Source organism: Pseudorasbora parva, chromosome 16 (assembly GCF_024679245.1).
Source record: "Pseudorasbora parva isolate DD20220531a chromosome 16, ASM2467924v1, whole genome shotgun sequence".
NCBI classification, from domain to species: Eukaryota; Metazoa; Chordata; class Actinopteri; order Cypriniformes; family Gobionidae; genus Pseudorasbora; species Pseudorasbora parva.
In genome coordinates, this window is record NC_090187.1 from 39454894 (window position 1) to 39468059 (window position 13166).

The following is a 13166-nucleotide window of genomic DNA, read 5'->3' on the forward strand; positions in this document are numbered from 1 at the left end:
CATTAAGTTCAATTCAATTCAATTCAATTCAATTCACATTTATTTGTATAGCACTTTTCACAATACATATCTTTTCAAAGCAGCTTTACAGAAAATGCATGCGTCTTCATTACAACTGAGTGTTTATTAAGTATTTATTGTGGGTGATAACTGATAAGACCTGTATACGCTCTATAAACGTTTTAAAGGAAACATTGTTTTTTAATTGAGGGTCAGTATTAGGCATTTTTATTTACATTTTTTCGGAGGCTACATATTGTAATTATCATGAAGGGATTTGCTGAGCTAAAGACATTGTTTGGACATTGATGGAAATTGATAGTATCATGTTCAATGATGTATCATTGTTGGAACACATGGAATGTGGAAACAATTTCTGAAATCATTTCATTACAGAATTTGACTGCGCATTCAAGCCCCCTCTATCTTGAAAATTAGGCTACATATTCCCAAAGGAATAAGTGCAGTTTTTGATTATTCCAGTGATTATGTAATGTATACACGTTATCAGTAATCCTATCCACCTTTATCTCAACAGTTTCTTCAGAAAGATGTTTCTATAAGCGTTTCCACCCTGTCAAAGTCTGTCAGGGTTAAACTGTTTAATTTAGATAATTTTAAAAACCTATATGTGACATAAAAACCACCATGTGTTGCCTAAATATCAAAATTGTCAAATTGAAGGTTATTAATTTTGAATGCTGATTAGAAATACAAACAAATAAAAAAACAAGACTTGTGAAAACATCACAATGGTAAAATAATCTAGGCCCTGGGTTTTATTTGGTCACTAAATGACTAAACTAGGCCTTAAGTTACATTTAAATTATCTTCTATTATAGATTTCGATCAATACAGCGTGTAATTTGTGATAAAGCATGCATGTTAACACGCTATATGATAAACTAGTTGTTGTTTTATTGTAGTTCGAGGAGACGTGGATATGGTTACGCATAGGCCGCGTTTTTGCGCATAATGGGCGCGTTTTCAATATCCTCAAGTGTCTGTCCAAAAAATGCTGTCTATGTAGGCAGCTCACAAGGATTTGAGCCACAGCCTGTGTGTGTCGTTGAGCGGGGTTCTCAAGCACACAGGAAGGGGAGAGAGCTGTTAGCTAGCAGACAGCGGGCAACTGTAAACAACTCACTTTTATAAACCTCACAAATCAAACATACCTTACGCTGACTTGCTCATCCATATGCATGGCATTTAAAGGGTTGATTTAAATGCTTGTTTTGGCTGTAGACCTGCAGACTTGTATTATTACCGGAGGTTTTGTTATTTACAGAGATGGGATGTGAGCAGCTAGAGAAGCGCACAGCTAAAGCTTCTGTCAACACGAAACGCTTTACTTTATTAATTTCTCTCATCTGTCTTTTGCAATAAACACGGTAGAAATGACAGGTCATGTGTTACGGAATGAAATAGTACTAATCTGACTGTAAGCGATGTTTTAAATTGTGTGTTAGCTTGTCGACGGATTGTTTTCTCAGTTAGCATATACGCTAAAGCTAGCTCTGTAACACCTCGTCCAAAAGCCCATAACGTTAACTGTCGATAAAAGTATTGTTTTTTTTATTGACGTAACGTCTGTGAAAGGGTGTTCTATCGGTCTAAAACAAATGTTTCAACAATTTTCAGGTTAAACTAAATTATGTGAGGATGACAGTCTAACTGTACTGAGGTAGATCTTACTGGTTGAAAGAAAAACATTTGACATACATCTCATATGAGTGCGGTTATGTCAAATACCGTAGTATGATGTTAAAATGCTTAGAAAGGGGTCAAAGTTTCCATAAACAATTCTGAGCTGGCTGGACCGGTACTATGGAAGTTTCTGGGAGTGTCAGTGCAATGCAAATGAAGCTCCACAGCAGCCAATCTAATGGACATCAACAACTGCTAAGATGAATTAACCAGGAATCAAATGGTGATTACTATTAAATCTTTATTTTTCATTTAGTCAATGCAATTCAGTATGTTATCGATCTTGGATGATACATTTTGTTGTAAGTTGGTTTTATATCTGTTAGTTGTGGTATTTAATTATTTTACTTTAATTGTATGTATTATTCATATCATTTAATTTTCATTCTATATTGTATTCACTTCAGGTTTTGAAAGCCTTCAATTATGGGTGATATGAAGACCCCTGATTTTGATGATCTCTTGGCTGCCTTTGATATCCCTGATGCAACCAGCCTGGATGCAAAAGAGGCCATTCATGGGAATCAAGATGAGGGAGAGGGACACCTGAAGCACTCAGAGATGTGTATGGATGCCACGGTTTTGATCCCTCACCCAGTGCCTACAACTGATGTCCCTGTTGTCAGTGTTATAGTAAAGAACACCAGCCGCCAGAACTCCTATGAAAATCTTTTGGAGAAGGAGAGCTCTCATTTGGGGCAGCTTTTACAAAATGGTTTCAAAACTTCTGCAGGCTCACTGGAGACACATCCCTCTAGCTATCCAAGGCTGGAAAGCCCTTCTGTAAACGGGGGCTGTTCAAGACATTCCTTAGAAAAGATTCCAAGCCTCTACAAAACTGAAAAAGTTCCTAGTCTTTCAGCGTCTATGCCTCAGTTTAGCCCAATATCTAGCCCGGAATCTGAAGACATTCAAAGCAATGGAATTGATGACTGTTCAAAATCTCCAGAGACGTTGTACTTCCCCTCTGATTCACTCTTTACATCTTCGCCTCTTCCTGTTTTAGACAATGAAAATCCAGATGCATCCAGCTTAACAGACAAGTGCAATGAAAGACTTCATGGTTCAAAAGGTGTGGATGATCTCGAATATGATGGCTCATCAAAAAATGATGATTCTGCAACTAAGAGGGACTGCATTCAAGATTGTGGAACAAATGCATATCCAACACCTGAGACTATTCCTCCTTCCCGTCCATGGGTCAAAGCTCATACCTCCAGATTGTCTTCTTGTCTTGATGCATTAGTAGCCCTAAATGCTAAAAAGGATCCTGGTGGGCAAACTAATTCAAGGGACTTTCCAGTTACCCCAAAAGAGTCCATGAAAATTAGTCCAAAAATACCAATTTCGCCAAGGAGCCCAAGAAGTCCTCTGGAAGTGGTGAAACGTTTCGTGAAACAGCCTGACAGCCCAATGAGTATATGCAGTGACAGCAGTGGAAAAGCATCTCCAGCTGTCGGTACTGGCTCGCCTCCAGCCATCCCACGAGTCAGAATAAAGACAATCAAAACCTCATCTGGAGAAATCAAACGCACCGTCACAAGCATTTTGCCAGACTCTGAGACCGAAGATCTCATGTCACCATTTGGGTCTTCGCCATCTCAGTCCTCAGTTGAAGATGCCTTCTCAAAAACATTGCCTGTGTATCGTTCAAATGACATCATTTCGGAGGTCATTGTTGAAGATGGAAATCAGGAAGCTTCGAAGACCGCTTTATTGGGGGGCAAATGCAGCACGAAATCGGTGAGGAGCTCAAAAAAACCTCAAACCCAAAATAATAGTCATACCCTAAAGACAATGCATAGTGGGAACAAGCAAAGGAAGGCTGCTTCTGCTCAGATGGGTTCTTTTGCTAATACGAACTACCTTCCGAAGGCATTGCACTTAGCAAACCTAAATCTAGTCCCACATAGTGTGGCGGCCTCAGTTACAGCAAGGTCTTCCACTAACAGACAGGAGCCCTCTCAGTTATCATCATCAATGGTGTGTAGTTCTGTACCATTGGTGCATCAAGTTAAAAAAGTCTCCCCAAACACACGAGCTGTTGTCTCGAATACTGCAGCTGGAACCTTGAACAGACTGTTGAATTACTCAAACCCAGTGCCAACATATGTTCCTGACCTGAGTCCTCCACCAGGCACCAATATCAGGCTCCCACCGCAAGGCTATTGCTGCCTAGAATGCGGAGACTCATTCGGGCTGGAAAAGAGCCTCACTTACCATTACAGCCGGAGGAGTGTGCACATTGAAGTAGCATGCACGCACTGCTCCAAAACATTGGTGTTTTTCAACAAATGTGCTCTCCTGGCACATGCTCGTGAACACAAGAACAAAGGCATGGTAATGCAGTGCACTCAGTTGTTTATGAAGCCCATTGCTGTTGACCATATGTTGGCACCCACCAAACCTAAGCAGTCCGTGAATCAGATACCTTGCAGAAACAGCTCCACAGTGTCATCCAAAGGCCAAGCAGTCTTGCCACTTTATCCTGACAAAGTTATTAGACATGGATTCAAATGTTTGGATTGTAATAAACAGATGTCAGACTACAGAGCACTTGCAGGTCACTATCAGAGGTCATCGGAGGCTGAAGGTTTGGTGAGTCAAATTGTTGAACTACTGGAATCACAAAGCATAAAGCGTAAATTTTTATTCAAAATACATTCAAATCTAATATGCCACACTATTGTTTTTTTTTTTTTTAATAAAACTGCTTCACTGCTTTCTATTTCAGAAAATTTGAACAATGTCTGTCCAACAAATCCGATCGTATATATGACAAAAATATCAAAACAGGAAATTATATCTTAGAAAGGACCACTGTCTGTCAAGGTCTCTTAAAGGGTTATTTCACCCAAAAATGAAATTGATGTCATTAATGACTCACCCTAATGTCGTTCCACACCCGTAAGACCTCCGTTCATCTTCAGAACACAGTTTAAGATATTTTATATTTAGTCTGACAGCGTATCTAAGTGTATTCACACTATACTGTCCATGTCCATAAAGGTAATAAAAACATCATAAAAGTAGTCCATACGTGACATAAGTTCATTAGAATCTCTTGAAGCATCGAAAATATTGGGCCAAAAATAACAAAAACTACGACTTTATTCAGCATTGTCTTCTCTTCCGCGTTTTTTTTTTTTCAAACCTCAAATATAGATTCAAACGGTCATGAATCAACGTATTGATTCATGATTCGGATCGTTAATGTCACGTAATTTCACACATATATTAATTATATGTATATATACATTTAAATTTTTGGCTAAAAAGTTACTGAATCGATTTCAAGTCACTGAGTCGAACATATCGTTCGAAATGAACCAATATCGTCCTTAAATCGTATCGACAACCTCAAATCGCGATACGAATCGAATCGTTGTTAAAACATTTATTATTACATATATATATATATATATATATATATATATATATAAAATATTTATTTATTTAGCAGATGCCTTTATCCAAAGCGACTTACAACTTAGGAATACAGAAAGCAATTATTCATGTAGAGGTGAAAAATCACAAAAAGTGCCTAAAATACTACGTTTTGGACATTACTTATGGAGGGAATAGAGGAAAATATAAAAATTAGATTAAGTGCTAATTGAAGAGATGAGTTTTCAGCTGTCTTTTGAATGTTGTCAGTGATTCTGCATTCCTAATGGAGGTCATTCCACCAGCAAGGAATGGTTAATGAAAATGTTCTGAAAAGGGATTTCATGCCTCTCTGTGATGGTAAGCTGAGCAAAGACTTCTGGTGGGAGTGTAGATTCTTATGAGCAAGTCGAAGTATGCGGGTGCCGAGTTTGTGATGGATCTGTAAGCAAGCATCAACCAGCTTAAGAAAGATTCATGCGAGTGGTAGCCAGTGAAGAGAGATGAAGAGAGGTGTGGCATAAACCCTTTTGGGCTTGTTGAAGATAAGACATGCCACTGAGTTCTGAATCAATTGAAGCGTTTTGATCGCACAGGATGGAAGTCCAGCCAGAAGTGCATTGCAGTAGTCAAGCCTAGAAATTACCAGGACAAGATTGGTTCAAATGTGGTGCAGACAAAACATATATTTAAATTATTTATATTTCATGAAATTCGTAAAATAAAAAAGTAACCTTTTTTAAAAAGTATATTAAAGAACGTGTTTGAAATGAATGGTTAAGTAAATCTGTTGTCCAGACGTAAGAAGGATGTGTTATTACTTTTTACTTGATGGACAATCTTGAAAATTTTGAGTTTTTCGAAACCCTATGAAATCAATTCGGTTACATTTCTAAGAGTACATTTATAAGAACTTGCAACTAGATTAAGAGATTTGTGCTTGCGTTTGTTGTAAACATTTCTCTGTCATTGACCCTTATGTTTGCTTTCTTTAAATCCAGATGTGCAAGGTTTGCTCAATGCTGCTACCCAACAAGTGCAGCTACAGGGCCCATCAACGCATTCACACACACAAATCCCCTTATTGCTGTCCTGAATGTGGTGCACTCAGTCGCTCGGTGGACATACAGAAGCATGTGAAAGAGAATTGTCTCCACTATGCCCGTAAAATTGGGTACTCGTAAGTAACTAATTGTGACCTCTAGGCCAGTGAAATTCTGTGAATCTCTTTTGTGCTGTCACCCAAAGATTCACTCAAATGCAATTTCTTCCAGGTGTCTGCATTGTGAGATGCTTTTCATGTCACTGTCCCTCTTGAAGAGTCACATTGAGGAGAAGCATTGTGAGGTCTTCTATAAGTGCACTATATGTCCTGTAGCCTTCAAAACATCTGACGGCTGTCTGACGCATTTAAAAAACAAGCATGGCGGCAGTGAACCCAGCCATCAGTAAGTGCATCTATTGATCTGTTATACCGTAAATTCAGGCATAATAATTTAAGTGTTCCTAGAACTGTGTTAAGGAGTTACATCTGTTTCATTCTATGCAGGATGATCTTCAAGTGTTCCTGTGAAACAGTCTTTAAGAGGAAGCAGCTGTTGTATCAACATTTTCATCATCGTATCTGTGTGTTCAAGTGTCCAGAGTGCACTTCGTTTTTCCCAGAGAAGCTACTTTTGGTGCAACATTTCAAGGTTTGTATAAGGGTTGTCAAAAGAACTGGTTCTTCAGTTTCAAGTTGATATTTCAATTTTATAAATCTAATGGTACTGACCTTTCTGTAGCACTGGTAGTATCAAGTAGCGGTCACTGGTACTTGCTAATAGGCGCTGCTTTCTCCCATGTATTTTAGAGCTGCACGATTAATCGTTTAAAGATTGCTATCTTGATTCAAACCCATGTGATCTTATTCCTAAATGACCACGATTCTGCCATGTTTTAGTGTTTGTCATTGAATTATTCATTTAGGGATAGTTCACCTAAAAATGAAAATGTGATGTTTATCTGCTTGCCCCCAGTGCATCCAAATTGTAGGTGTATTTGCTTCTTCAGTAGAACACAAATGAAGATTTTTAACTTCAGCCATTGCAGTCTGCCAGTCATAATGCATGTGAATGGGTAACAACTCTGAGAGAAAAAAAACATGCTTAGACATCATGCACAAAAACCCTGCTGTTCGTGACGACATATTGATGTCTTAAGACACGAACCGATCGATTTCTGTGAGAAACCGAACAGTATTTATGTTATTTTTTTTACCTCGTATGCAGACGAATCTCATCCAGTGTTCGCATCCGCCATTACGTGCGTCTTTTAAGGTCAAACTGGCATGATCATAGACATATATTATGTAGAGTCCTCATTCGACTGATCTGCGCAGACACTAACCATATACATGAGAGCCTGTAAGCAGATAAACATGACATTTTCATTTTTGGGTGAACAAACCCTTTAAAAGATTGAGACATTGACTTTTTGATTATTTATATAGAAATTATTTTTATTTAGTTTAGATTACTTGTGATATATATTTTTTAAATAGACTAAAGCAGTGACCATTTTGTCAGAACCTTTAGTTTGCATGTTTTTTTGTTTGGTTGTCTGACATTTTTGTCTCTTTCAGAATTGTGGGAAAATCACAGTCTCCATTTTACACACGAAAAACTGGATTTTCAATTTATCCAGAATTGTGTAGCTCTAGTGTATTTGAGTGTGTTTGTGTGAGCGCTCTGTGAAGTACTCTATGACACATTTTTGCAGTGTTGAGCATTATAGCCAATCACAGTAATTTTAGTTTCTTTAGACTATTAATTAGTTTAAATGCACTTCTGCAAGACGATTTTTGTTGGACTAATGTTGTGTAAATGCTTGTCCAACACAAATTGTAGCAGCCAGATTTCTGGGAAGTTGGACTAACAGACCTAAACTCTTACAGGCTGCGGCTACATTAATTCAGATAGACTTGAATACGGCATTTTGTTTCAAATCACACTCCGTCCACACTAGAGTTTTCCAAAAGTTTCTCATCCACACTGAAATGTCGGAAAGCGCTAAATTCACGTAACTGCATAAGGAGGTGTGAGTTCATTCCATTCATATTTTATATATTATGCTTCTGTCTGGCGCTACAACAAGACATTTACATTTAAGACATTGAGCAGATGTTCTTAACAAAGTCAACTAACAAAAAGTGCTTCATATGAGACTGTGATCACCAGATGGCAAGCAAACCATTTAGAACATTATCTGCTAGGAATAAAGTACTTCCTGTACATATGTAAATAAATGTGGTCTATATTATTAAATAATTCTAGACTGCATTAATTAAATTAATTCTGTATATATTCACCGTATTTTCCAGAATTTATGTATCTCTGAAGCATGTATTCCAAAGCAGCATATATAATTTGATTATACATACTTACACAAAACGTGCAAAGAACACACATTTGGATTCATGCTAAAAAAATTGTTTATAATGATGCCACTAATGCAAGATTTTTTTTTTAAGTTATCCCAAATGGTTTTTAAAGAGGTCATACGTCCAGTGCTTTTGTACTGCCACAGCACAAGAGATGTCTCATTTCTATCAGAATAAAAGTGCTTGTGTATTTTTATCATTCAGATGTTGATATAATTATTTATATTTTGAGAGTGAAATAATTAGTCTTTTTCATCTGCAGGCTATTCATGGTGGTGGTTTCAGATGTGATGCTGAAAAAAGCCCCAAAAAGACAGAGACAATATCTTCCTCTGATAAAATTTCACCACAAAACCTCCAACCAAAGTTGACCAAACCAGCTAATGAGGCCAGTGTGAAGGGAAGAGAGAGTTCTGCTGCACGGAAGTCAAGTGCTGGAGATAGTATGAGGAACGCTGGGTGGACCTGTGGAGAATGCCTCCTGTGGGTCCCTGACAGGGAGACCTTCGTCAATCACATGAAGACCAGCCACGGCAGGGTGAGATCCTATTTTGTATTTTATCTTCTACCGATTCGCATTGATTCACAAATTTGAGCAAGTGTTACACTTTTTTATTTTCACGGTACTTCTTAAAGTTATTGACACGTTATTATTGACAAAATGATTGAGTGTTATTAATCACAAAAAAGGACTCAATGTAGACTCAATCCGATTGCCAACAAAACACAGATGTTTGATGCAGTTTCACTCACCGCCTGCTTTTGCTGCTCCAGGAATACAAACTGCATCCACTGTTTCCTTAGAGCTTGGTTATATCTTTTCCTCACAACCAAAAGCACACTTCTTTAGTGAGATTGTTTATGTTGTGGTCTAAACACAAAATGGCAGCACTGCCAACGGCTCCTGTAACCTGAAACAAAGCACAGTGATGGGAGCACTCTTGCTCTCGCTCTGGTTGCTGTGTGCTTGCGCTCATCCGGGAAAAGTGCCCATACAAGGAATTACATAAATACTCCATGATACACCCAGCTAGGTTTTTTAAAAAACATTTTAGCCATGTTTAGCATGAGAATGCAATTCTTAAACAGTGTAAATATGTCAGAATGCATGAAATCCCATTAGACACTGCCCCCCTTTAAAGGGACAGCAGCCTCATAAACAGTTGCAGTTGTTTTATTAATGTTAATTAAAAAATCACTCACTGCTTTTGACTGAATCACTTTTGTATCTTTAATATGAATCAAACCTAGGCTACTATGCCTGAAAAAGTTTATTTCATTTGTATAATTTTGCTATTGTAAATTTGTCCTATTATTTGTAATTTGCTTCTTTGTTCCTATTTTCAAAATCAAAGATAAAATAAAAGAGCCTGCCTTGCTTTATGACAGAAGGCTGCAAGTCGTGTGTAATAATTGCAGTCAGCTTAAATTGCATTGTTTTATAATATTGGGTTTCCAACTAAAATTGGAAGAAAAACAAAAGAAAATGTCAAGATTCACATTTAATCGTCAAAAAGTCTACCGCAGTCAAATAGAAAAGTTACACAAAACACTAGAATAAAAACTATGCATATAATGAATCGAAATTTGATTCAAATCAAATACAATTTTTTTTATTGAATTGTGACCCCAACAATCGATTTGTGAGGTACCAAAAGATTCCTACCCCTATCATACAATACCTGTGTGGACTTTTGTATTTGATTGAATGGCTAGTACTCCTTTTATTGCTCTAGTCAATTTGTGCTTGGAGATTTTTTACATTTGAATGTGTCCGTTTATTTGCAGTCTGTAAAGAGGCATCCTTGTCGATTATGTGAAAGGTCCTTTAATTCATCCTTGAGTCTTAAACGACACATTCGCAGTGACCACGATGGGAAAAAGAAAGTCTACACGTGCTGGTAAAACCACTAGATAATTAAAGGTTCATCAAGATTTCTTTAGTATCTTTCTTATGTGAAGAGTGCAGCCTTGATTTGTATCTTTCTTGATGCAATCTGAAGGTACTGCACAAATGAGAGGATATCCTTCACTAAACACTCTCTGCTAAAGAATCACATCAGCTTGATGCATGGAATCAAGAACCCAGATTTCAGCCAGATGGCAAAGCTTGCATCTCAGGAGGTGGGCAAACCCACAGGCCAGGTAATCACAAATACTTCATTTATTTATTTTATAGAAACATTACTTCACGTACAGCGTGTACAAATCGCTTTCCTCTTTCAGAGGCCAAAAAGAACAGCAGAGGCGGCTCATGGAGTTGCAGGAAATGGGGGAACATCATACAACTCCCCTGCCAAGCGACCCAAGCATCTTTATCGCTGCGCCAAATGTGGCTTTACCTCTGAAAACCAGGCCCAGTTTCAGGAACACATACCTCAACACAGAACCGATAGCGACACACCCCAGTGCCATCACTGCGGCCTTTGTTTCACATCTCAGCTAGCACTCAGCAGACACCTCTTCATTGTACATAAGGTCAAAGGACCAGAGGAGCATGAGGAGACAGGGAAAGGACGAGACAACTCAACAGATTTGAGCGATGAAACTGTACCTCTTTCTCCAAAAAAGACTGGTGTGTCCACAGTGGAGGAGCAATGCAAACTCCACACTGAGCCCACAGACAGCAACGACACACAGGCATCAGAAACGAGTGGATGTGAGGAAGAAAAGGACTGAATAGAAGAAAGGACTCCAGTGGAAAGCTGCTAATCAACTTAACTGCTAACATGTGATTGCTGAATATGCAGCTGATAAATGCGGTACTGCAAACATGTTGCCTTACAGTAAAAAACTATATCTCACGTCACATATATCACATATATGAAACAATGTGTAAAACAGACTTTCATTCAGAGTTTCATTGCATTATTTGGATGAACTTAAAGGGATAGTTTATAGTCATTTACCCACCATCATGTTCCAAACCTGTGTGAGTTTCTTTCTTCTGTTGAACACAAAAGAAGATATTTTGAAGAATGTTGATAACCAGAGAGTAAATGATGACAAGGTTTCCATTTTTTGGTGAACTATCCCTTTAACTGTTACATTCATGCAATTAATTTTCACTTTTTACTGCTTACTTACTTGTTCATCCTATGTATGTGGATAATCATAATTTATTTTTTGTGTAATTGCAAAAGCATCATGCCAATGTGTTTCAATGTCAATCTCTACAGAGCAATTGTATGTTTTTGTTTTTGTTTATGTACCTACCACGTCAAGTCTTGAGTGCATTACAATGCAGGAAATGTTATGTATGTTACATATTGTAGCCATAAGTGGGACAGCCATGTAATATTTTGGCTGTTTTCAGGGTCACCAAAAATGCAGAAGAATTTTGCCCCTCTGATGGTCAATCTTTGGTGGTGCTGCTTATGCTGTGCTGGATCTTGAAGGAAGGGCATGTCTGATGATGTTTATTTTATATTTATTAGGTAGCGCACTTGTATCACAAAGCTAAACATCTGTAACAGTATTTGCTACGATGGAGATTACATTATTCTGAAAGGTATTCACTTAAACCCAGGTATCAGCACTCAGAGAAAATATATTTTCATATCCATTCCATGTAGATTACTCATTTATATTCAATGAGCCATTCTTACAATCAAATTTAGCACTTTTGTAAATGCTTGTATGAAAAAGAGAAGAATTTACATAATAAAGACATCAGAGACTCAACTTTACAGTTTGTGCTGTCAGCAGAGGTTTGATGTTTTGGGGGCCTTTAACATGTAAAATACAAAGATTGATTCTCCAGTTATTTCACCAATTATGTCTGAGATTAAAACATCTTTGTGTGTGTTGGGTAAATTGCTCTATAAAAGTAATTACTTACTAGCTACTACACAACAGTTTAATTATATTACTGTGAGAACTAATTACCCTCTTAAAAGTATTAGATTACTTATTACTAATTACTTTCCAAATCCCATATCAACCTCGACCAGACGAATAAGACACGAAACTGCACTTTTTATTATTTCAAATAATATATAACTGCTTTAATTATTCTTGAACTAACCAAAGTATTTAAAGGGAAAAGGTTAGGCTACATAAAAAACATACATTTTAACATAAAATTTTGATGTTAAATTCGCTATTGTTTTATATAGAAAGAATTGGTCTATACAGTTTTTAATGCAATTACATTAGACGTCACTATATGAATCACAGAAGAAGAAAAAAAAGGTATCCCTTACTTTATTTTTTCAAGGGACATGAACGCCCTTCTCAAGTCAAAATTTCAATACAATGAGCTTCTGAAGTGGGAAGTAGGAAATTCCCGATAGCACGGGAAGGAATTATAATTACACCTTACACTGAGTGTGACAAAATACTTATTTTATAGAATATTTCTCAGGATATGTTGTTTATTTCTTCTTTTTTTTTAAATTTGTTTATTTTTGTAGCCTATTGGCTACATAAAAGTCCAGGGAACAATTCTACAGGCTCAGGAAATATACAGTTGGTGTTTTGTGTTTACTTTATTCTAGAGCTACAAAATGTCATACTCATAATATCGACATTTTAGTTGAGTTATATATAGGCTAAATAAGTATTATCTTACAAATACTTATTTTAAAAAGAAACTACAACCTGTCACCTTTCAATAGGTTCTCAACTATACCGTTACCCACCCCCTTCT

The 13166-nt window shown here is 37.2% G+C and overlaps 1 protein-coding gene across 1 annotated transcript; it reads left to right on the top strand.

Moving 5' to 3' along the window:
• The first annotated feature begins 1058 nt into the window (after window positions 1-1058).
• Window positions 1059-12199, top strand: znf592 (zinc finger protein 592). The gene is made up of 9 exons (XM_067418987.1): window positions 1059-1930; window positions 2115-4305; window positions 6096-6274; window positions 6369-6542; window positions 6644-6788; window positions 8778-9053; window positions 10304-10416; window positions 10519-10660; window positions 10742-12199. The coding sequence occupies exons 2-9, from the start codon at window positions 2134-2136 to the stop codon at window positions 11192-11194; spliced, it is 3654 nt and encodes a 1217-aa protein (XP_067275088.1). The 5' UTR covers window positions 1059-1930; window positions 2115-2133; the 3' UTR covers window positions 11195-12199.
• The last annotated feature ends 967 nt before the right edge of the window (window positions 12200-13166 follow it).